Source organism: Micropterus salmoides, unplaced genomic scaffold (assembly GCF_014851395.1).
Source record: "Micropterus salmoides isolate LMB-PRFRI ecotype aquatic unplaced genomic scaffold, ASM1485139v1 Ms_hic_scaffold_20, whole genome shotgun sequence".
Lineage (NCBI taxonomy): Eukaryota > Metazoa > Chordata > Actinopteri > Centrarchiformes > Centrarchidae > Micropterus > Micropterus salmoides.
In genome coordinates, this window is record NW_024041151.1 from 1,101,523 (window position 1) to 1,128,580 (window position 27,058).

At 50.2% G+C, this 27,058-nt stretch overlaps 1 protein-coding gene across 1 annotated transcript; it reads left to right on the forward strand.

The window, feature by feature from the left end:
- The first annotated feature begins 8,987 nt into the window (after positions 1-8,987).
- Positions 8,988-22,619, forward strand: LOC119914932 (mucin-19-like). The gene is made up of 9 exons (XM_038734476.1): positions 8,988-8,994; positions 9,138-9,247; positions 10,482-10,763; positions 10,834-16,992; positions 17,163-17,320; positions 17,421-18,450; positions 18,525-18,760; positions 18,996-22,399; positions 22,615-22,619. Exons 1-9 carry the CDS (start codon positions 8,988-8,990, stop codon positions 22,617-22,619), a joined length of 11,391 nt encoding a protein of 3,796 aa, XP_038590404.1.
- The last annotated feature ends 4,439 nt before the right edge of the window (positions 22,620-27,058 follow it).

Below are 27,058 nucleotides of genomic sequence, written 5' to 3' on the forward strand. Positions count from 1 at the left end.
ACGGTGAAAAACATGGTGAGCGACTGAGCTGACTGAAAACTCTCCACAGTCCTGACCTTTGACCTGCGTTCATACTAAGACAATTACATGACTTGGTCTGACACTTGAAGTTTTTTCAAACTGAACTGGATGTTTGTCTGTTTGCTGCCCTTTAATGGTAAAATGTTGGTCAGCATGTTGATATGCCTCACCTGTGAGGTGGATGGATTATCTCAGTGCTCACTGACAGATTCTGACAGATTTGTCAACAGTATTTGAGAGAAAAAGGCAGAAAGTTTTAGATCTTTGAGTTGTTGCCTTCATACTTTGGTTCAGATTCCTGCGCTGTCGGCTCATTACAACTTGAATGTTGTTGTTTCAAAACAGGGTCCAGTAGCTTGCAGTTTTTAATGCTTCTAACTGTTTAATTTTGCCTGGATGGGCGATTAACGAGGGTAAACTCCAAGATAAACAAGAATTTAGAAATGTGTCAGATTAAACGCTAGACTTAACAGCCGCTCAGGGTCAGGGTCTTCCTGTGTTATCACTGTGAGCTTAAGGTTAAGACTCATTCAGAGAGGGTGAGACCGATAAAGGACACGCTGCTGTCTAACCAGAGCTCTGATGGAGAGATTGTGCAACAAAACAACTACAGACCAACTCTAAATCTCATGCTGTAGTAATCTGTGACCCTCCTTCAGGTCAAGACGTGATCTAAGCACAACACGTATCAGTGAAATACAGAGAGCCCAGAGACGGAACCAGGTCCACCACGGTGTGGTCTCAGGACTATCACAGCGTACGCCGTGATGTAATCAAGTGCACCCACCTCGTGCGGTGAGTAAGGTGGCTGGTACTGCCACTTTATCAGAGCTGCTGAAGCTTTGCACTCAAGTCCGAGTCGAGTCCTAAACAAGCCATAATGCGCTCTTCACCAAATTTAGGACCATTCTTTCAAGTTAAAAATGAAGCATTAGAATTATGTTGCTAATGTTCTATCATTTCATGAATTAAATTAAATGTTCACGTGTGCTGCTAATTATTTAGGTCAATATTGAGATAACAGTTATTTAACAGGATTACTTACTGACTTAGGGAACATTAATCTATTGAACTTTTAAAATGTAATACTTTGTTTTTAAAATCTACTATATATGCAGTGCCCCCCACGTGACGGCTGGGCCCCTGAAGGTGAACTACTGGAGTTGATGAAGTTACAGAAAGCTCAAATAAAACCGTGGTTTTTTTTGTGACAGAAACCAGCGGTGAGAAAACTATAAACCGCTCTGGCGTTTGAAGATATTTTACCAGCACCGATCAGGTAAAGCTTTACAATAAATAATATCCATTCATCCAGTAACAGTACCCGCTTGTCCTTCAGCCCACAGTGTAAGATGAAGCTCTTAATGTTGAATAGGAAGTTTTAGCAGTTATAACCCCAGTCATGATGGCTCGAGCTGAACTCAACATCACAGCTGCTGAGAGGGAGTTTGGGCTTTCAGGGAGGAGAGGGGTGCGCTGGATTTCTAAAACAACAAAATGACTGTCAATGTGAAACTGCACCGGCGCTTTTAGGCCTGTCTTTTAATCTTAATTAACTTGTTTTTATAATCGGTGGAAGCAGCGTGCGAACTATAGGCCTGCCACAGCTGGGCTGAATGTGAAAATATCAGGCATTAGTCATTAGTATTATTATTACTATATGTAGCCATAAAACTAGGCTTGACGCAGCAGCGGCTGCAGTCTCTTTACACTGATTCGACCTTTCCCCCGTGAGAGGGAAGAACTTGTGCAGAGCCCCCAGCTGTTGTGCATGGATTAAAGCAGAAAAGCTGCTGAAACACAGGAGCTATTAAAGTCGATTATCACTGAATTTGAACATTTAAAGAGGTCACTTCCCCAAACAGAGACACACTATTAAAGAAGCTGGTCTACAGGAGGAACTGATCTGAGAGCAGAAAGACTTTAGATTCCATTTTATTTATATTTTGAATTTTCACCTGTCACCTGAATTTTTTGTTTCCTTTTATAGAAACCAGACAAATAAGACATTTCCTCAATAAATTGGTGCAGACAAATTCACCAGAAATGAATATATTGTTTTATTATTGTTTTGTTAATAAATGTTTTACATAGCTTCAGATATTTAATAAAAAAATGTAGCTCAATGACTTAGAGGAGGAAAAAAGAGTTCTGGGCGGGGCTAAGCCCCCAATGTTTCAGAGCCTGACAACGCCCCTGCTCTGACCCCCCTCCACAGCCACAGTGAGTGCACAGGTAGGTCCAGGTAGACCAGCCAAGACCAGACTGCTTCTCGCAGTCCTGCAGCCACAGATAGCGGATTGTTTCCATCTTTGTGTCACAACATTTGATTTATTGATCAGGATAGAAACAGAATTTCAGCAAACATAACACACATGAACACAAACATTTGGTTCCCTCAACTCCTCTCTCCTCTGTCTCCTCCTCGACTCCCCGCTCGCATCTGAGGGCGGGAGGGACTGAGCCGAGGAGCCGAGGAGGTCCAAACTGAGAAATGAGAAAGGTCTCAGGTGTCCCGTTCTTCAGTCTCAGGTGCGGCAGCGCCTCCAGCAGCTTTTCGTTTCTTAGTTTCTTGGTTTCTTCGGTCCGGACAGAGGGAGGCGGACCGGAGACGATGGCCTGGGTTTGGATCACTCTGATGACTCTAGCCCGGCTCAGCACGGCCCAGGAGCCGCAGCGGGACGCGGACGGAGGTCTGGCCGGCCTGAAGGCGCTGTTCTCGGACCCGCCGCTGGAGACCGGGAGCTGGGGAGGATTTGTCCCGGTGCCGGTCTGGAGGTTTCTGAAAGGTAAAGACCACCAGGTCCAGGTCTTTGAGAGGACTCAGCTGAGAGAAGCAGGACGAGACATCTTTGGTTTTTAACTGTAAAAGATGAAAGTCTAAAACTAAAAGCTAAAGCGGTTAACAAACTAAACGGAAGCTCATTTCAGTCATTCAGAGCGCTTCAAAGCAGCGAGTGAACTTTTCAGAAGCTGATTCCGCTGTGGCTCTTTGAGGCAGCGTGCGGGTTACTAACAGCTTCTAAACACGTGGTTTCTCTTTTTAATACAATAATATCAGTTACTAGTTCATTCAGTTGTTAATTAAACAAGATAGGCCTGTACAATGCAAGTAGGCCTACACGCTAAAATCTAAAACAGCCTGTTCATGCTGAAAAAGCTGGAAAAGAATAGTGCCTTAAGATTCTTATTTTATTTTAATTTATGTTTATTGATTTATATATTTGTAGCTATTTATTTTGCCTATATTTATTTTTGCTTATTTACTTTGGGTTGTATGCTGCTGTACAAATATGGAAGTTCTATGCAATGTTTGTTTATTGAAAATGCAAATAAAGTGATAGGGGGGAGAACCCCCCCCCCCCACACACACAAATCATGCTAATTATTGTAATTATTATAATGAGGGCAGTCAGCCTTTTTTAATTGAGGACTCAGTAAAGTGTCCTTCACCATGCAACCTGCAGGGAACCAAACCAGTTCTCCTCCCTCTTGTGTTGTACTTATAGTATTGCCTAGTTTTGGTAAAGGAGTTGTACAGGTAGGGGAGACCGGGTATGGTTGTAACATGGGGAGAGTTGCACCTGCTGCCTCCCCGATCAGGCCTGGTGGTTATCAAGTCTGGAAAGAAGTGCATTCAGAATATAGAGAGAAAAAAATTATTTTGAGGTATTTTTTGACCAAGACTATTTTTTGTTTTCTATCTGTAACAGTACAGATATTATTGTTTCTCAGGCAACATGTGATGCATTTTTTCCTTTCTGATTTCAAACCACTATGCTAATACAGCTAGCTCAACATTGGCCGACAGGGTGGGCTGTAACGTTTCTTTAAAGTGTTACAAACATCCACGATACATGAAAACTAGGGACTTTCTTGAATTTAATATTTTACAGAGGGCCCTTTGTAGTCTGTTCCGCCAGTGTATGAATGTGTATGACTGGTGAATGCAGATGTAGTGTAAAAGCGCTTTGAGTGGTCAAAAAGACTAGAAAGGCGCTATACAAGTACGGAGCGTTCACATGTTGGCGTGTGTATCATCACTCGACCTTTTCCATACTCGGTCTCCACCGGTGGAGAGAGTAGAAAAGCGTACGGGCAGCTTGTGAGAAGTGCCTGTGTGCAAGAAAAAGTCCCGGTACGCCAAAGAGTAAAATATAGAAGTGCTGGTATACGCCTTCCTCCCACCATCCAAAGAAATGCAGGCTAGGTTAATTGGTGACGCCTAAATTGTCCTTAGGTGTGGATGTGAGTGTGGCCCTGCGATGGACTGGCGACCTGTCCAGGGTGTACCCCGCCTTTCTCCCGATGGATGGATACTGTACATGTGTGAGTCATCAGTCATAGTCTGTTACAGCAAGAGAAAACCTTGTTCTTTTATATCACCACCTGTTTTGGAAACTTATCATATATTGTGGCATCTAGTTTTGATTCTTTTGTGTGATTGTTACAACCTACCCCAGCATTTGACATCAACTTGCAGGTCTGTGATGTTCTTGTAGAGGATTGAATTGGTACCTTTTGTAGTGAACACATTTGGGTACTTTGTATAAATATTTGACAACTCTAGCTAAAGTATTCAGTGAGTTATAGTTGCTGAAGCAAAAAGTGTTACAACCACAGCCGGTCTCCCCTACTGTACCATCTTGAATGTTTTCTCCTTCAGGTATTATTGATCACTGACTGCTGAATGATTGGTTTGTAATTTAAGGTTTAGATTCTGGAATTTCAATGAATTAAAAGCTCCTTTGACACACACACCTGCTTTCACTAACTTTTCCTCTAAACTCTTATTAAAAAGAGGAATGAAATGTGCAAACAGCTGAATGTGCAGAGTTCATTTAATGCTGGAGATTATTTTAAACTTTAAACTTGAAGGCTTCAAACAGAAAAGGTTCTGGGACTTTTCCAGAAATGAGTGAAGCAGCGGCTGAAAATTCACTCGATTCAGCCTCATGTTACGAAGAGAAAGATGTTCTACAGACTTTAACATTTAGTTTTTAGAACAATAAAGTTGTGGAGGTGAAAGCCCTCAGTTTTTTATTATAGTGTAAATACTGTATTTTACCATCACAAGTGTTTTATTTAAATTGAAAGATTCATAAAGTTTTCCTTTATTAAACATTTGATGTTGCGCTCGTGACTTAGAGTCTTAGAGTTTTTGCCTCTGATGGAGAAATTATATAAACCAAACGTTTCTTCACTTGCTTCCTGTCACATGATGTTCTGGTGTTTCAGGCTTGGAGCTCACCTGCGATCCGGAGGCGGGAGACTTCGGCTGGCCTCAGTATCTGTGCGGTGACGCGTCGCTGTCTGTTCGCTTCTCGCTCATCCGACACTCTGATCTGCGTCTGGAAGGTGAGTTTGATTCGTCCACTGATCTGAGAAGTGATCAGTCAGGAAAATGGTCAGTTCACAGACTCACATCCCGCTTTTCCTTCGACCTGCTGCCCATGCTGTGTTTCCCGTAGAGACCATTACAAACATTTCACTTTGACTTCTACACGAAGAGGTGAATCACAGTGGAGAGGGAGGAAGAGGAGGAGGAGGGAACGACTGATGTCAGAGTTCTTTCTAAGCTTCACTGACATTTATTTCACAAGTTGGATTTGTTTCCACTGAGATATTGAATTTATCTAGTGTCTTTGCTGCTGTAAACTTTACTGTTGCTGCTCTAGAGACATTTGGTTAGGTTTCAAATATTAACTTGTAATCCTGTATCAAATTTAAAGACCAGGCAGGTCGTTTACACACTTTATTTAGTTTATTTATCACAAGTCATATCGTCATCGCAATACTGAACAATGTTATTCACAGGGCAGATGTTCCTCATGTCGTGTAGGCCTACTGGATGATGTCATGAATCAATACATCTCTTGAATCAGGGCAAATAGTAGCCTCAGCTAAATCCAGGCATGTGCTTTTGCCTTCAAACACTCGTTCTAGGGGCACTATAACATTTTATGGAAAACCGGGGACCTTAAACACAATCAGTAAACTCTATTATTAATTTGATCAGTCTCTTAGTAGATGTGTTTGTGATGTCTTCATGCGCTGACTTAACGTGATGCATGCTGGTTACAAATGTTGTCCGACTTTAGCCGGCGCTGCAAAATGCCACCATGTCACATTTCAAAGGCGCCGAGTCTGGCGGCCACAGTTACTTGAACCACCTGAAAAGCCTGATTTGGTCAAGAAAACGAATCTCGCGGCATTTCTCTTTGCAAATGCTGTGAGATCAGTCATTGATCTCAGCTAACAGTAAGCTCACGCAGGTAGAATGTCTCTGACTCGACGGCGCCGGTTTTTATTCCCCGCTCCTGCAGATCATGTTAGACTGAAAAGCACCTGCAGCTGCCTTGCTCCCACAACATTGTGACATGGTGATGATTTGCAGCGCCTTCGAAAGTCGCACACAATTTCTAACCAGCATGCACCACGTTAAGTCAGAGCTGCGCAGCGCCGCATGAAGTCAAAGGCACCTAGTATTATGAGCAGAGCGAAGCCCCCTCCTGGCCCACCAACACCTCCTCCAGCAGTAACTCAGTGTTTCCAGTTCCAGCCAAGCCCCGGCCTGCTTACTCATTCAGCAGAAGCAGGGTACATGTTGGAACGGCCGCCCAAACGAGCCACGTGAGTTCACCACAGAACGTCTTCCTGAAGAATTACCGTCACGGTGCGTCCTGTCTGTCGAGAACAGCCCGAAGCTTCCCCCCAGAACCTGTTGTTCCTCCTCCTCGGGTGGCTGCAGGGGTTAACACAGTCTCAAACTACTGACCAACCGCCGCCCTTTACCCAGACCTTATATCGCTCACTGTGTTACTGCTGGACTGGGGTTTTTGTTGAACTTTGACTTCATGGCTTTTTCCAAACATTGCTCTCAGAAGGATCATCCAGGACCCGTCCCCAGACCTGAATCCTAATTTAGTCTTAGAAGATCGCAGTCAAATTAAAGAAACTACACAGATTTTTTATCTCTTCAAACACAAACATGGCAAGACAAAATAAACTACATTTTGTACTAGGGCTGGACGATTAATTGAAAAATAATCAAAACCAAAATTCAGAACCTCCAACCGACGTACTTTGACCGTGTCTGTTGTTTCGGCGTGTGTTCATAACGGTGTTGGTGTGCTTTGAATCAAGAAAATATCGCTCCTTTAATAGTCGAGCATATTTCCAGTACAATCCTTGTCCGATGTTCAATCGAGTGATTTGCATTTCATATCGTCCAGCGTTCGTCTGAGGAAAACTCATGACGTCCAACACAGCAGTGTTTATTGACTCCGGCCGGTGAGACTGGCAACAGAACACGGATATGGTGTAACACCAAAACCAATCCGAAGGGTACTTCCTGTCGGGGGATAGATTTGTCCTTCTTAGACCTACAGAGATTCACAAAGTAAGATTATTGTTCAGCCCTCTATGCATCAGTCTGTGTGTATGGAACAAAATAAAGATAATGTCGACCTTGGCTTGCCCAGGAGACCAGACAGCTGCGTCAGTCAGTCGTCCAACAGAGACAGAGTCTCTCCTCTCTGTCGCCTGCTGCCCTCCTGTTCCTGCACAACATCCACTGCTACAACTATAACTAGTCCTGTTATTATTACCCACCCTGAGCCACGGGGCTGCTCGAGGTTTCTGCCTCTAAAAAGGAAGTTTTTCTTTGCCTCTGTCGCCTAGTGCTTGCTAACGGTGGGAATTGTTGGGTCTCTGTAAACAACATTACAAAGAGCCGCCTTGCTCCGCCTCTTTCTGTCTCTCTCTCCCTTAATGTGTTTCTGCTGACTTTCTCCATCAGCAGTATGTTTCATAAAGTCGCCGTGTTTAATAAACTCACCCCTGATTCAGTTTTCAAGTGCGCCGCATGTGGATCGAAACTGAAACTTAACGTTAGTGAGTGACATCTGCAGTGGTGCGTTCACTGTCACTCCGTAATGTAACATTTCCTGCGCGTCTGTTGACGTAATACCAGATGACCTCTCCCTCACCGTTTCTCTGCAAAATGCTAAAGTGGGTTGCCAAATATCCTTTGGCAGATGCTACTATACCTGTCCGGCCCGCCCAAGTAAAGTATGTTGAAAACACTTAAGTTAGTGCAAGATGCAGGCCTTTTGTAAATATTACACCTTATAAACCCCTTTTCTTGGTATTAGACAATACCAAGAAAACAAAACACCATGAGACTGTTTTCATCACTTTTCGAAAGCTTTTGTTAAAAATGTTCTGAACAACAGCAACAACAAATGTTAAATGTTAAATAACAAATGAAACAATGCACAATAAGGAAACATGCAGTGCAACTGAAATATAGAAGAAACAAATGTGCATTGTCCAAAAGCTGATTTCTGAATTATATTCTGTTATATTTTTATATTTTGAATTGTCACCTGCCACCTTAATTTTTTCCCCTTCATTTTCAAAACCGGATCTCTCACACCAAAGGCATGTGTCTTATCCACTGCCCCATCACCACCCCCCAAACAGGAACGTAGCGTCATTGATGGCTGAATGGTTTTTTAGATTCCCAGAGGGCTTCTTATCTAAACAATATGGTTAGAGCTCTCACATGTGACAGGATCTCACAGGGTTATGCTGTCAATTTTGGGCCTACATGGAACCCTCAATGCAGGATTTTGTCTGCTTCATTGTTCGCCCTCTCGCTTAACCCCTTGTGTGGAGCTTCTGTCTCCCCCTGCTGGCAGTGAGTAATTACACCACACTGTACCCACATGCCGCTTCAGCTCTGTTAAACCAATCACTGCTCAGCGTAAAACACATCTGTATTGACTGGACTGTGCACAAAGACTGCCATTCTCAAGAGTGCTTAATTGCTCAACCTCTTTTTACATGCAACTAAATAGTGCCCTCTGTAGGTTGGCTGTATCAATAGTCAGTATCAGTACAACATCACTACCGGTTCACCAGCACTGAAACATCGGCACAGACACCAGATTACTACCGCTATGTTCAGTGAGAAGAGAAATTCTGAACATTAAGCCTCATATGAAGCTCACAAAGACACATGAACTACAGGTTTAAAGAGTTGTGTTGCGGCGCCCCCAGCAGGGCTGCTTCTGTCTGAATAACCTGCTGATGCTGATGTCTCTTTTCAGACGGGAACCGGTTGCTGTCCCGGCTGGACGGATGCCATGGTTCTGTTCGTACCTTTGGACCATGGCTGCTGCTGAAGCTCCCTTATACCAGCTGCCACTTGGCATTATGGGTAAAAACATTGCAGCCAACTTGCCTCCTTTGGGATGAAAATATGTCCGGAAACAAATTATTTCCTACAGAGAACAGCAGTTCTTAGGTTCTTGAGTTTCTATAGAGAGAAATGTTGCTTTTTTCTTCACGTGTCTCTCAGCTGTAGCAACTTTCCACAGTCCAAGAGGTGTTATTCTGCTCATTTTCACGTTCAAAATCTTATTTAGGGGTTGTACCAGAACAAGTTTACATGGTTTAATTTTTAAAAAACGCCATATTTTTGTCAACATGCACATTGCTGCAGCTCCTCTTTCCACCCTGTGCTGAAGGCTTCGTTTTAGCTATGGAGTGATACATCTTGTCTCTAAATGATCTTTGTTGGGAGTTGCACATGCGCAGTTCCTAGTTAAGGACTACTAGCCAATCAGAAGCAGAGAAGGGCAGGTCAGTGAGAAGCCGGTAAACGGTTCACAGGGATGAAAGGGAAGTGGCTGGACTACAAACGAGCTGTTTTCAGTTCAGAGCAGAGTTTTCACCATCCACCATTGCGTCCCTGAGACACTTAACCCCTCGCTGCTCCAGACGTGCAGAACTGAACTGAAAACAGCTCGTTCCCTTTCATCCCTGTGAACCGTTTACCGGCTTCTCGGTAAACGTGTACAGCAAGTCACTTTGGATAAAAGCATCAGCTTGTGTTGATGTTGGTGTGAGATAGTGGCAATTATAAGTTGCTTTGGATAAAATGTAAATGTAAGATATGAAATGTTACAAACGAGAAACTGCAGAACAGATCACAGTGAGACTTACAATAAATAAAACATAAACACACATAAAAAATATTGTAGTATTCGAGCTAACTGCTGAGGTAGCCAAATTGTAGAATTTGAGCTAACACGACCTCTTCATTCTTTCTTTAAAGGAAGGAATTTAAAAAAGATGTAGAGCTGAATTGATGAGTAGATCGACTCTCTCTTATTTAAGCTAAAGAAACTATTTACTGCTTCCAGTTTCCCAGCTGTTAAAATTGGCTTTCTTCTTTCTTGTCTTATTATATTAAACTAAACGTCTTCAGGGTTTTTGGGATGAAACAGACAGAGATACAAACAGATTAATGTCTTCACTATTATTTGACATTGAACAAACTGAATGATTAATCCGTTAATCGTACTTACTAATGTTAATTAAGATTAAAACCTGGCTAACTGGCTGATAGAACTTGGTGCTCCCGGTGACAGTTGTTTCTTTCTCTGCAGACTTCTAATGGAACGTGGTTTCACCAGTTGAAACTGCGTTATTTCGACCACCTGCTGCAGGCGAGCGTGACGGCTGTGGCCGCCTGCGAGAATCCGGCAACGTCACTGCAACCGGCGTCGCCACTGGTGACGTGCAGAACGACAGCCGTCACTGTGAAACTGCCTCATGGAACAAGTCTGAAGAGGGTCAAAGCTCTGGGTGAAGAGGGGGTAGTTGGGAGAGCGCTCACAACAAACATCCCCGGCGGAGTGTTGGTGGAGATATCGACGGCAGCTGACGCGGTAAGGAAGATTCACCATGATCCAGTTTGTAAAAGATTAGGGTCAGAGATAATAACTGAATGTTTTGCAGGATTCCATCTTTGAGATGATTTATGGAGACTCTGCTGGGGAAATGTGGGGGATGCTGGCGGCTTGTTTCAAAGCAGAAAGTATAAAGGAGCATGATCATCACCCGGAAGCTCCGGACCAACACGACTATTTCAACCTTTGGGGCTTTGAGGAGATTTCTCTTTCACCGCTCCTAACAGTTCCTGAACAGCCTTCTATTTCAGAAACAGAACAACAAATCTCAGAGTTGTGGGGATTCAATGAAATTCCTGATGTTCCATTTACTGGAGACAAAACCGCTGATCCGTCACACACAACAGCTGCTCCAACATGCTTAACATCCACTTCTGCCCTGATGACCAGTTCCTCCACAACCACCAAGAGCCCTTGTCCAGAAACCTCTGCCTTCACCAGGCCAACAGCAACTACCCCAACCACAGCTGTTCCAACCACCACGAGTACTGCTCCAACTACTAGTGCCCCTCCAACCACTAACAGTGCCGCTCCAACTACAAGCACTGCTCCTACCACCACAAGCACCACTCCAACCAGCACGAACACCCCTCCAACCACCACAAGCGCTGCTCCAACCATCACAAGCACCCCTCCAACCACTATGAGCACAACTCTAACCACCACAAGTACCACTCCATCCACAATGGGCACCACTCCAACCACCATTACTGCCGCACCAACCACAAGCACTGCTCCAACCAGCACGAGCACCACTACAACCAGCACAGTCGCTCCAACCACTGCCAGTGCTTTTCCAACTGAAAGCGCTGCTCCAACCACCACTACCACCGCCACATTCACAAGCACCACTCCAACCACCACAGCCGCTCCAACCACTACCAGTCCCACTCCTACTACAAGTGCTGCTCCAACACCCACGAGCTCCACTCCAAACACCACTGTTTCTCCAACCACTACAAGTGCCGCTCCAACTACAAGTGCTGCTCTGACCCGCACGAGCGCTGCTCCAACCACCACAGTTGCTCCAACCACCACAGTTGCTCCAACCACTATCAGTTCTATTCCAACTACAAGCCCTGCTCCAACCAGCACAGGCGCTGCACCAACTACAAGCACTTCTCTTACCACCACGGGCACCCCTCCAACCACCACTACCGCTGCCGCAACCACCACGCACACCACTCCAACCATCACAACCACGACTCCAACCACAAGAACTTCTCCAACTACTACAAGCACCGCTCCAACAACCCCAAGCACCGCTCCAACCACCACGAGCACCGCTCCAACCCCCACGAGCGCTGCTACAAGCACTCCAACCACCTCACCAACCTCAAGCACTGCTCCCTCGACTACGAGCACTTCTCCATCGACCACAAGCACCCCTCCAACCAACACTACTGCACCCACAACCACTGCTCCAACCAGCATGAGCGCCGCACCAACTACAAGCAACACTCCAACCACCACAGCCGCTCCAACCACTACCAGTCCTGCTCCAACTACAAGTGCTGCTCCAACCACCACAAGCACTGCTCCAACCACCACGAACACTTCTCCAAACCCCACAGGCTCCAGTCCAACCACTACCATCCCAGCCCCAACCACAAACATTGCCCCATCCACCACGAGCACCACTCCAACCACCAGAGTTGCTCCAACGACTATCAGTTCTACTACAACTACAAGCACTGTTCCAACCAGCATGAGCGCCGCACCAACTCCAACCACCACGAGCACCGCTCCAACCACCATGAGTACGGCTCCAACCATCACTGCCGCTCCAACCACTACCACAACTGCACCAACCACCAATGCTGCTCCAACAGTTACCACTTCTGCTCCAACCACAAGCAGTACTCCAACCAGCACAAGCGATTCTCCAACCACCACTACAATAGTCCCAACCACAAACACTTCTCCAACCACCACAAGAACCTCTCCAACCACCACGAGCACCCGTCCAACCACCACAGTCGCTCCAACCACTACCAGTACGGCTCCAACTACAAGTGTTGCTCCAAAAAGCACGAGTGCCGCTACTACAACAAGCACTGCTCCAACCACCACGAGCCCTTCTCCAACCTCCTCAAGCACTACTCCAACTACAAGCTCTGCTCCAACTACCACAAGCGCTTCTACAACCACCACAGTCACTCCAACCACTACCAGTGCTTCTCCAACTACAAGCACTGCTCCAACAACCACGAGCGCATCAACAACCACCACAAGCACTTCCCCAACAACCACAAGCACCCTTCTAACCACCACAGTCGCTCCAACCACTAGCAGTAATTCTCCAACTACAAGCACTGCTCCAACAACCACGAGCGCTTCTACAACCACCACGAACACTTCCCCAACCACCATGAGCACCCCTCCAACCACCACATTCGCTCCAACCACTAGCAGTGCTTCTCCAACTACAAGCGCTGCTGCAACCAGCACGAATGGCGCACCACCTATAAGCACTGCTCCAACAACCACGAACGCTTCTACAACCACCATGAGCACTTCCCCAACCACCACGAGCACCCCTACAACCACCACAGTCGCTCCAACGACTAGCAGTACTTCTCCAACTACAAGCGCTGCTACAACCAGCATTAGCGCCGCTCCAACTACAAGCACTGCTCCAACCAACATGAGCACCGCATCAACTACTAGCACTGCTCCAACCACCACAAGCACCCCTCCAACCACAACTACATCCACACCAACCACAATCTCTTCTCCAAACACCACGACTACTGCTCCAACCACCACAGTTGCTCCAACCACTAGCAGTAATTCTCCAACTACAAGCACTGCTCCAACAACCACGAGCGCTTCTACAACCACCACGAACACTTCCCCAACCACCACAAGCACCCTTCTAACCACCACAGTTGCTCCAACCACTAGCAGTAATTCTCCAACTACAAGCACTGCTCCAACAACCACGAGCGCTTCTACAACCACCACGAACACTTCCCCAACCACCATGAGCACCCCTCCAACCACAACTACATCCGCACCAACCACAATCTCTTCTCCAACCACCACGACTACTGCTCCAACCACCACAGTCACTCCAACCACTACGAGTGCTTCTCCAACTACAAGCACTGCTCCAACAACCAAGAGCGCATCTACAACCACCACAAGCACTTCCCCAACCACCACGAGCACCCTTCCAACCACCACAGTCGCTCCAACCACTAGCAGTACTTCTCCAACTACAAGCGCTGCACCAACAAGCACGAGCGCCGCACAAACTACCAGCACTGCTCCAACAAGCACCGGCGCTGCTCCAACCACCACCAGCGCTTCTACAACCACCACGAGCACCCCTCCAACCACAACTACATCCGCACAAACCACAATCTCCTCTCCAACCACCACAACTACTGCTCCAACAACCACAAGTGCTTCTACAACCACCACTGCTGCTCCAACCACTACCGGTGCTGCTCCAACTACAAGGACTGCTTCAACCACTACAATCGCTTCTACAACCACCACTGCTGCTCCAACCAGTACCGGTGCTGCTCCAAGTACAACCAGTGCTTCTCCAACTACAAGTGCTGCTCCAACCAGCACAGTTGCAGCAACATCTACCAGTGCTTCTCCAACTACAAGCGCTGCGCCAACCAGCATGAGCGCCGCACCAACTACAAGCACTGCTCCAACAACCATCAGCACTTCTACACCCACCATGAGCACCCCTCCAACCACCACAGTTGCTACAACCACTAATAGTACTTCTCCAACGACAAGCGCTGCTGTAAGCAGCACTAGCGCCGCTCCAACTACAAGCGCTGCTCAAACCAGCATGAGCGCCGCATCAACTACTAGCACTGCTCCAACCACTACAAGCGCTTCTACAACCACCACTGCTGCTCCAACCACTACTGGTGCCGCTCCAACTACAAGCGCTGCTCCAACCACCACCAGCGCTTCTACAACCACCACGAGCTCCCCTCTAACCACAACTACTGCCACACCAACCACCATCTCCCCTCCAACCACCACGACTACTACTCCAACCACCACAGTCACTCCAACCACTGCCAGTGCTTCTCCAACTACAAACACTGCTCCAACAACCACAAGTGCTTCTACAACCACCACTGCTGCTCCAACCAGTACCGGTGCTCTTCCAAGTACAACCAGTGCTTCTACAACTACAAGCAATGCTCCAACAACCACCAGCGCTTCTACACCCACCATGAGCACCCCTCCAACCACCACAGTTGCTCCAACCACTAGTCGTACTTCTCCAACTACAACCGCTGCTGCAACCAGCACTAGCGCTGCTCCAACTACAAGCGCTGCTCCAACCAGCATGAGCGCCGCATCAACTACTAGCACTGCACCAACCACTACAAGCGCTTCTACAACCACCACTGCTGCTCCAACCACTACCGGTGCCGCTCCAACTACAAGCGCTGCTCCAACCACCACGAGCACCCCTCCAACCACAACTACTGCCGCACCAACCACAATCTCCTCTCCAACCACCACGACTACTTCTCCAACCACCACAGTCACTCCAACCACTACGAGCGCTTCTGCAACCACCACGAGCACCCCTCCAACCACCACAGTTGCTCCAACCACTAGTAGTACTTCTCCAACTACAAGCGCTGCTCCAACCAGCAAGAGCGCCACATCAACTACAAGCACTGCTCCAACCACTACAAGCGCTTCTACAACCACCACTTCTGCTTCAACCAGCACCGGTGCTGTTCCAAGTACAACCAGTGCTTCTCCAACTACAACTGCTTCTCCAAACACCACAGTCGCGCCAATATCTACCAGTGCTTCTCCAACTACAAGCGTTGCGCCAACCAGCATGAGCGCCGCACCAACTACAAGCACTGGTCCAACAACCACCAGTGCTTCTACACCCACCATGAGCACCCATCCAACCACCACAGTTCCTCCAACCACTAGTAGTACTTCTCCAACTACAACCGCTGCTGCAACCAGCACTAGCGCTGCTCCAACAACTACAAGCGCTTCTACAACCACCACTGCTGCTCCAACCACTACCGGTGCCGCTCCAACTACAAGCACTGCTTCAACCACTACAATCGCTTCTACAACCACCACTGCTGCTCCAACCTCTACTGGTGCCGCTCCAACTACAAGCGCTGCTCCAACCACCACCAGTGCTGGTCCAAACACTATCAGCGCTTCTACAACCACCACGAGCACCCCTCCAACCACAACTACTGCCGCACCAACCACAATCTCCTCTCCAACCACCACGACTACTGCTCCAACCACCACAGTCACTCCAACCACTACCAGTGCTTCTCCACCTACAAGCACTGCTCCAACAACCACAAGTGCTTCTACAACCACCACAGTCACTCCAACCACTACCAGTGCTTCTCCAACTACAAGCACTGCTCCAACAACCACAAGTGCTTCTACAACCACCACTGCTGCTCCAACCACTACCGGTGCCGCTCCAACTACAAGCACTGCTCCAACCACTACAAGCGCTTCTACAACCACCACTGCTACTCCAACCACTACTGGTGCCGCTCCAACTACAAGCGCTGCTCCAACAACCACCAGCGCTTCTACAACCACCACGAGTACCCCTCCAACCACAACTACTTCTGCACCAACCACAATCTCCTCTCCAACCACCACGACTACTCCTCCAACCACCACAGTCACTCCAACCACTACCAGTGCTTCTCCAACTACTAGCACTGCTGCAACCACTACAAGCGCTTCTGCAACCACAACTGCTGCTCCAACCACTACTGGTGCCGCTCCAACTACAAGCGCTGCTGCAACCAGCACTAGTGCTGCTCCAACTACAAGCGCTGCTCCAACCAGCATGAGCGCCGCATCAACTACTAGCACTGCTCCAACCACTACCGGTGCTGCTCCAACTACAAGGACTGCTTCAACCACTACAATCGCTTCTACAACCACCACTGCTGCTCCAACCAGTACCGGTGCTGCTCCAAGTACAACCAGTGCTTCTCCAACTACAAGTGCTGCTCCAACCAGCACAGTTGCAGCAACATCTACCAGTGCTTCTCCAACTACAAGCGTTGCGCCAACCAGCATGAGCGCCGCACCAACTACAAGCACTGCTCCAACAACCACCAGCACTTCTACACCCACCATGAGCACCCCTCCAACCACCACAGTTGCTACAACCACTAATAGTACTTCTCCAACGACAAGCGCTGCTGTAAGCACCACTAGCGCCGCTCCAACTACAAGCGCTGCTCAAACCAGCATGAGCGCCGCATCAACTACTAGCACTGCTCCAACCACTACAAGCGCTTCTACAACCACCACTGCTGCTCCAACCACTACTGGTGCCGCTCCAACTACAAGCGCTGCTCCAACCACCACCAGCGCTTCTACAACCACCACGAGCACCCCTCTAACCACAACTACTGCCACACCAACCACCATCTCCCCTCCAACCACCACGACTACTACTCCAACCACCACAGTCACTCCAACCACTGCCAGTGCTTCTCCAACTACAAACACTGCTCCAACAACCACAAGTGCTTCTACAACCACCACTGCTGCTCCAACCAGTACCGGTGCTCTTCCAAGTACAACCAGTGCTTCTACAACTACAAGCAATGCTCCAACAACCACCAGCGCTTCTACACCCACCATGAGCACCCCTCCAACCACCACAGTTGCTCCAACCACTAGTCGTACTTCTCCAACTACAACCGCTGCTGCAACCAGCACTAGCGCTGCTCGAACTACAAGCGCTGCTCCAACCAGCATGAGCGCCGCATCAACTACTAGCACTGCACCAACCACTACAAGCGCTTCTACAACCACCACTGCTGCTCCAACCACTACTGGTGCCGCTCCAACTACAAGCGCTGCTCCAACCACCACGAGCACCCCTCCAACCACAACTACTGCCGCACCAACCACAATCTCCTCTCCAACCACCACGACTACTTCTCCAACCACCACAGTCACTCCAACCACTACGAGCGCTTCTACAACCACCACGAGCACCCCTCCAACCACCACAGTTGCTCCAACCACTAGTAGTACTTCTCCAACTACAAGCGCTGCTCCAACCAGCAAGAGCACCACATCAACTACAAGCACTGCTCCAACCACTACAAGCGCTTCTACAACCACCACTTCTGCTTCAACCAGCACCGGTGCTGTTCCAAGTACAACCAGTGCTTCTACAACCACCACGAGTACCCCTCCAACCACAACTACTTCTGCACCAACCACAATCTCCTCTCCAACCACCACGACTACTCCTCCAACCACCACAGTCACTCCAACCACTACCAGTGCTTCTCCAACTACTAGCACTGCTCCAACCACTACAAGCGCTTCTGCAACCACAACTGCTGCTCCAACCACTACTGGTGCCGCTCCAACTACAAGCGCTGCTGCAACCAGCACTAGCGCTGCTCCAACTACAAGCGCTGCTCCAACCAGCATGAGCGCCGCATCAACTACTAGCACTGCTCCAACCACTACAAGCGCTTCTACAACCACCACTGCTGCTCCAACCACTACTGGTGCAACTCCAACTACAAGCGCTGCTCCAACCACCACCAGCGCTTCTACAACCACCACGAGCACCCCTCCAACCACAACTACATCCGCACAAACCACAATCTCCTCTCCAACCACCACAACTACTGCTCCAACAACCACAAGTGCTTCTACAACCACCACTGCTGCTCCAACCACTACCGGTGCTGCTCCAACTACAAGGACTGCTTCAACCACTACAATCGCTTCTACAACCACCACTGCTGCTCCAACCAGTACCGGTGCTGCTCCAAGTACAACCAGTGCTTCTCCAACTACAAGTGCTGCTCCAACCAGCACAGTTGCAGCAACATCTACCAGTGCTTCTCCAACTACAAGCGTTGCGCCAACCAGCATGAGCGCCGCACCAACTACAAGCACTGCTCCAACAACCACCAGCACTTCTACACCCACCATGAGCACCCCTCCAACCACCACAGTTGCTACAACCACTAATAGTACTTCTCCAACGACAAGCGCTGCTGTAAGCAGCACTAGCGCCGCTCCAACTACAAGCGCTGCTCAAACCAGCATGAGCGCCGCATCAACTACTAGCACTGCTCCAACCACTACAAGCGCTTCTACAACCACCACTGCTGCTCCAACCACTACTGGTGCCGCTCCAACTACAAGCGCTGCTCCAACCACCACCAGCGCTTCTACAACCACAACTACTGCCGCACCAACCACAATCTCCTCTCCAACCACCACGACTACTTCTCCAACCACCACAGTCACTCCAACCACTACGAGCGCTTCTACAACCACCACGAGCACCCCTCCAACCACCACAGTTGCTCCAACCACTAGTAGTACTTCTCCAACTACAAGCGCTGCTCCAACCAGCAAGAGCACCACATCAACTACAAGCACTGCTCCAACCACTACAAGCGCTTCTACAACCACCACTTCTGCTTCAACCAGCACCGGTGCTGTTCCAAGTACAACCAGTGCTTCTCCAACTACAACTGCTTCTCCAACCACCACAGTCGCGCCAACATCTACCAGTGCTTCTCCAACTACAAGCGTTGCGCCAACCAGCATGAGCGCCGCACCAACTACAAGCACTGGTCCAACAACCACCAGTGCTTCTACACCCACCATGAGCACCCATCCAACCACCACAGTTCCTCCAACCACTAGTAGTACTTCTCCAACTACAACCGCTGCTGCAAACAGCACTAGCGCTGCTCCAACAACTACAAGCGCTTCTACAACCACCACTGCTGCTCCAACCACTACCGGTGCCGCTCCAACTACAAGCACTGCTTCAACCACTACAATCGCTTCTACAACCACCACTGCTGCTCCAACCTCTACTGGTGCCGCTCCAACTACAAGCGCTGCTCCAACCACCACCAGTGCTGGTCCAACCACTATCAGCGCTTCTACAACCACCACGAGCACCCCTCCAACCACAACTACTGCCGCACCAACCACAATCTCCTCTCCAACCACCACGACTACTGCTCCAACCACCACAGTCACTCCAACCACTACCAGTGCTTCTCCACCTACAAGCACTGCTCCAACAACCACAAGTGCTTCTACAACCACCACAGTCACTCCAACCACTACCAGTGCTTCTCCAACTACAAGCACTGCTCCAACAACCACAAGTGCTTCTACAACCACCACTGCTGCTCCAACCACTACCGGTGCCGCTCCAACTACAAGCACTGCTCCAACCACTACAAGCGCTTCTACAACCACCACTGCTGCTCCAACCACTACTGGTGCCGCTCCAACTACAAGCGCTGCTCCAACAACCACCAGCGCTTCTACAACCACCACGAGTACCCCTCCAACCACAACTACTTCTGCACCAACCACAATCTCCTCTCCAACCACCACGACTACTCCTCCAACCACCACAGTCACTCCAACCACTACCAGTGCTTCTCCAACTACTAGCACTGCTGCAACCACTACAAGCGCTTCTGCAACCACAACTGCTGCTCCAACCACTACTGGTGCCGCTCCAACTACAAGCGCTGCTGCAACCAGCACTAGCGCTGCTCCAACTACAAGCGCTGCTCCAACCAGCATGAGCGCCGCATCAACTACTAGCACTGCTCCAACCACTACAAGCGCTTCTACAACCACCACTGCTGCTCCAACCACTACTGGTGCAACTCCAACTACAAGCGCTGCTCCAACCACCACCAGCGCTTCTACAACCACCACGAGCACCCCTCCAACCACAACTACTGCCGCACCAACCACAATCTCCTCTCCAACCACCACGACTACTGCTCCAACCACCACAGTCACTCCAACCACTACGAGCGCTTCTACAACCACCACGAGCACCCCTCCAACCACCACAGTTGCTCCAACCACTAGTAGAACTTCTCCAACTACAAGCGCTGCTCCAACCACCACCAGCGCTGCTCCAACCACCACCAGCGCTTCTACAACCACCACGAGCACCCCTCCAACCACAACTACTGCCGCACCAACCACAATCTCCTCTCCAACCACCACGACTACTGCTCCAACCACCACAGGCACTCCAACCACTACCAGTGCTTCTCGAACTACAAGCACTGCTCCAACAACCACAAGCGCTTCTACAACCACCACTGCTGCTCCAACCACTACTGGTGCCGCTCCAACTACAAGCGCTGCTCCAACCACCACGAGCACCCCTCCAACCACAACTACTGCCGCACCGACCACAATCTCCTCTCCAACCACCACGACTACTGCTCCAACCACAGTCACTCCAACCACTACCAGTTTTTCTCCAACTACAAGCGCTGCTCCAACCAGCACTAACGCCGCACCACCTATAAGCACTGCTCCAACAACCACGAGCGCTTCTACAACCACCACGAGCACCCCTCGAACCACCACAGTCACTCCATTCACTAACAGTACTTCTCCAACTACAACCGATGCTACAACCAGCACTAGCGCTGCTCCAACCATAAGCGCTGCTCCAACCACCACTGCTGCTCCAACATCTACCAGTGCTTCTCCAACTACAAGCGTTGCGCCAACCAGCATGAGCGCCACACATACTACAAGCACTGCTCCAACAACCACCAGCGCTTCTTCACCCACCATGAGCACCCCTTCAACCACCACTGCTGCTCCAACCTCTACTGGTGCCGCTCCAACTACAAGCGCTGCTCCAACCACCACCAGCGCTGCTCCAACCACCACCAGCGCTTCTACAACCACCACGAGCACCCCTCCAACCACAACTACTGCTGCACCAACCACAATCTCCTCTCCAACCACCACGACTACTGCTCCAACCACCACAGTCACTCCAACCACTACCAGTGCTTCTCCAACTACAAGCACTGCTCCAACAACCACAAGTGCTTCTACAACCACCACTGCTGCTACAACCACTACCGGTGCCGCTTCAACTACAAGCACTGCTCCAACCACCACAGTCACTCCAACCACTACCAGGGCTTTTCCAACTACAAGCACTGCTCCAACAACCAGAAGTGCTTCTCCAACCACCACTGCTTCTCCAACCACTACCGGTGCCGCTCCAACTACAAGCATTGCTTCAACCACTACAATCGCTTCTACAACCACCACTGCTGCTCCATCCTCTACTGGTGCCGCTCCAACCACCACCAGCGCTGCTCCAACCACCACCAGCGCTGCTCCAACCACCACCAGCGCTTCTACAACCACCACGAGCACCCCTCCAACCACAACTACTGCTGCACCAACCACAATCTCCTCTCCAACCACCACGACTACTCCTCCAACCACCACAGTCACTCCAACCACTACCAGTGCTTCTCCAACTACAAGCACTGCTCCAACAACCACAAGTGCTTCTACAACCACCACTGCTGCTACAACCACTACCGGTGCCGCTTCAACTACAAGCACTGCTCCAACCACCACAGTCACTCCAACCACTACCAGGGCTTTTCCAACTACAAGCACTGCTCCAACAACCAGAAGTGCTTCTCCAACCACCACTGCTTCTCCAACCACTACCGGTGCCGCTCCAACTACAAGCATTGCTTCAACCAGTACAAGCGCTTCTACAACCACCACTGCTGCTCCATCCTCTACTGGTGCCGCTCCAACCACCACCATCGCTGCTCCAACCACCACCAGCGCTGCTCCAACCACTACAAGCGCTTCTACAACCACCACTGCTGCTCCAACAAGTACCGGTGCTGCTCCAAGTACAACCAGTGCTTCTCCAACTACAACTGCTGCTCCAACCACCACAGTCGCGCCAAAAATCTACCAGTGCTTCTACAACTACAAGCGTTGCGCCAACCAGCATGAGCGCCGCACCAACTACAAGCACTGGTCCAACAACCACCAGTGCTTTTACACCCACCATGAGCACCCCTCCAACAGCCACAGTTCCTCCAACCACTAGTAGTACTTCTCCAACTACAACCGCTGCTGCAACCAGCACTAGCGCTGCTCCAACTACAAGCGCTGCTCCAACCACGACCAGCGCTGGTCCAACCACTACCAGCGCTTCTACAACCACCACGAGCACCCCTCCAACCACAACTACTGCCGCACCAACCACAATCTCCTCTCCAACCACCACGACTACTGCTCCAACCACCACAGTCACTCCAACCACTACCAGTGCTTCTCCAACTACAAGCACTGCTCCAACAACCACAAGTGCTTCTACAACCACCACTGCTGCTCCAACCACTACCGGTGCCGCTCCAACTACAAGCACTGCTCCAACCACTACAAGCGCTTCTACAACCACCACTGCTGCTCCAACCACTACTGGTGCCGCTCCAACTACAAGCGCTGCTCCAACCACCACCAGCGCTGCTCCAACAACCACCAGCGCTTCTACAACCACCACGAGTACCCCTCCAACCACAAGTACTGCTGCACCAACCACAATCTCCTCTCCAACCACCACGACTACTCCTCCAACCACCACAGTCACTCCAACCACTACCAGTGCTTCTCCAACTACTAGCACTGCTGCAACCACTACAAGCGCTTCTGCAACCACAACTGCTGCTCCAACCACTACTGGTGCCGCTCCAACTACAAGCGCTGCTGCAACCAGCACTAGCGCTGCTCCAACTACAAGCGCTGCTCCAACCAGCATGAGCGCCGCATCAACTACTAGCACTGCTCCAACCACTACAAGCGCTTCTACAACCACCACTGCTGCTCCAACCACTACTGGTGCAACTCCAACTACAAGCGCTGTTCCAACCACCACGAGCACCCCTCCAACCACCACAGTTGCTCCAACCACTAGTAGAACTTCTCCAACTACAAGCGCTGCTCCAACCACCACCAGCGCTGCTCCAACCACCACCAGCGCTTCTACAACCATCACGAGCACCCCTCCAACCACAACTACTGCCGCACCAACCACAATCTCTTCTCCAACCACCACGACTACTGCTCCAACCACCACAGTCACTCCAACCACTACGAGCGCTTCTACAACCACCACGAGCACCCCTACAACCACCACAGTTGCTCCAACCACTAGTAGTACTTTTCCAACTACAAGCGCTGCTCCAACCACCACCAGCGCTGCTCCAACCACCACCAGTGCTTCTACAACCACCACGAGCACCCCTCCAACCACAACTACTGCCGCACCAACCACAATCTCCTCTCCAACCACCACGACTACTTCTCCAACCACCACAGTCACTCCAACCACTACGAGCGCTTCTACAACCACCACGAGCACCCCTCCAACCACCACAGTTGCTCCAACCACTACCAGTGCTTCTCCAACTACAAGCACCCCTCCAACCACTACAAGCGCTTCTACAACCACCACTGCTGCTACAACCACTACCGGTGCCGCTTCAACTACAAGCACTGCTCCAACCACCACAGTCACTCTAACCACTACCAGGGCTTTTCCAACTACAAGCACTGCTCTAACAACCAGAAGTGCTTCTACAACCACCACTGCTTCTCCAACCACTACCGGTGCCGCTCCAACTACAAGCATTGCTTCAACCACTACAATCGCTTCTACAACCACCACTGCTGCTCCAACCTCTACTGGTGCCGCTCCAACCACCACCAGCGCTGCTCCAACCACCACCAGTGCTGGTCCAACCACTATCAGCGCTTCTACAACCACCACGAGCACCCCTCCAACCACAACTACTGCCGCACCAACCACAATCAACTCTCCAACCACCACGACTACTTCTCCAACCACCACAGTCACTCCAACCACTACCAGTGCTTCTCCAACTACAAGCACTGCTCCAACAACCACAAGTGCTTCTACAACCACCACAGTCACTCCAACCACTACCAGTGCTTCTCCAACTACAAGCACTGCTCCAACAATCACAGTGCTTCTACAACCACCACTGCTGCTCCAACCACTACCGGTGCCGCTCCAACTACAAGCACTGCTCCAACCACTACAAGCGCTTCTACAACCACCACTGCTGCTCCAACCACTACTGGTGCCGCTCCAACTACAAGCGCTGCCAACCACCACCAGCGCTGCTCCAACAACCACCAGCGCTTCTACAACCACCACGAGTACCCCTCCAACCACAAGTACTGCTGCACCAACCACAATCTCCTCTCCAACCACCACGACTACTCCTCCAACCACCACAGTCACTCTAACCACTACCAGTGCTTCTCCAACTACTAGCACTGCTGCAACCACTACAAGCGCTTCTGCAACCACAACTGCTGCTCCAACCACTACTGGTGCCGCTCCAACTACAAGCGCTGCTGCAACCAGCACTAGCGCTGCTCCAACTACAAGCACTGCTCCAACCAGCATGAGCGCCGCATCAACTACTAGCACTGCTCCAACCACTACAAGCGCTTCTACAACCACCACTGCTGCTCCAACCACTACTGGTGCAACTCCAACTACAAGCGCTGCTCCAACCACCACCAGCGCTTCTACAACCACCACGAGCGCTTCTACAACCACCACGAGCACCCCTCCAACCACAACTACTGCTGCACCAACCACAATCTCCTCTCCAACCACCACGACTACTCCTCCAACCACTACCGGTGCCGCTCCAACTACAAGCACTGCTCCAACCACTACAAGCGCTTCTACAACCACCACTGCTGCTCCAACCACTACTGGTGCCGCTCCAACTACAAGCGCTGCTCCAACAACACCAGCGCTTCTACAACCACCACGAGTACCCCTCCAACCACAACTACTGCTGCACCAACCACAATCTCCTCTCCAACCACCACGACTACTCCTCCAACCACCACAGTCACTCCAACCACTACCAGTGCTTCTCCAACTACTAGCACTGCTGCAACCACTACAAGCGCTTCTGCAACCACAACTGCTGCTCCAACCACTACTGGTGCCGCTCCAACTACAAGCGCTGCTGCAACCAGCACTAGCGCTGCTCCAACTACAAGCGCTGCTCCAACCAGCATGAGCGCCGCATCAACTACTAGCACTGCTCCAACCACTACAAGCTTCTAAACCACCACTGCTGCTCCAACCTACTGGTGCAACTCCAACTACAAGCGCTGCTCCAACCACCACCAGCGCTTCTACAACCACCACGAGCACCCCTCCAACCACAACTACTGCCGCACCAACCACAATCTCCTCTCCAACCACCACGACTACTGCTCCAACCACCACAGTCACTCCAACCACTACGAGCGCTTCTACAACCACCACGAGCACCCCTCCAACCACCACAGTTGCTCCAACCACTAGTAGAACTTCTCCAACTACAAGCGCTGCTCCAACCACCACCAGCGCTGCTCCAACCACCACCAGCGCTTCTACAACCACCACGAGCACCCCTCCAACCACAACTACTGCCGCACCAACCACAATCTCCTCTCCAACCACCACGACTACTGCTCCAACCACCACAGGCACTCCAACCACTACCAGTGCTTCTCGAACTACAAGCACTGCTCCAACAACCACAAGCGCTTCTACAACCACCACTGCTGCTCCAACCACTACTGGTGCCGCTCCAACTACAAGCGCTGCTCCAACCACCACGAGCACCCCTCCAACCACAACTACTGCCGCACCGACACAATCTCCTCTCCAACCACCACGACTACTGCTCCAACCACAGTCACTCCAACCACTACCAGTTTTTTCTCCAACTACAAGCGCTGCTCCAACCAGCACTAACGCCGCACCACCTATAAGCACTGCTCCAACAACCACGAGCGCTTCTACAACCACCACGAGCACCCCTCGAACCACCACAGTCACTCCATTCACTAACAGTACTTCTCCAACTACAACCGATGCTACAACCAGCACTAGCGCTGCTCCAACCATAAGCGCTGCTCCAACCACCACTGCTGCTCCAACATCTACCAGTGCTTCTCCAACTACAAGCGTTGCGCCAACCAGCATGAGCGCCACACATACTACAAGCACTGCTCCAACAACCACCAGCGCTTCTTCACCCACCATGAGCACCCCTTCAACCACCACTGCTGCTCCAACCTCTACTGGTGCCGCTCCAACTACAAGCGCTGCCAACCCCACCAGCGCTGCTCCAACCACCGCCACGCTTCTCAACCACCACGAGCACCCCCTCCAACCACAACTACTGCTGCACCAACCACAATCTCCTCTCCAACCACCACGACTACTGCTCCAACCACCACAGTCACTCCAACCAATACCAGTGCTTCTCCAACTACAAGCACTGCTCCAACAACCACAAGTGCTTCTACAACCACCACTGCTGCTACAACCACTACCGTGCCGCTTC

Coding starts and splice junctions, on each gene's coding strand:
- LOC119914932 (XM_038734476.1), top strand. Junction 9,248..10,481: donor GCTGCCACTTGGCATTATGG/GTAAAAACATTG, acceptor CTTTCTCTGCAG/ACTTCTAATGGAACGTGGTT. Junction 18,451..18,524: donor CTCCAACCACCACAACTACT/GCTCCAACAACC, acceptor TCCAACTACAAG/GACTGCTTCAACCACTACAA.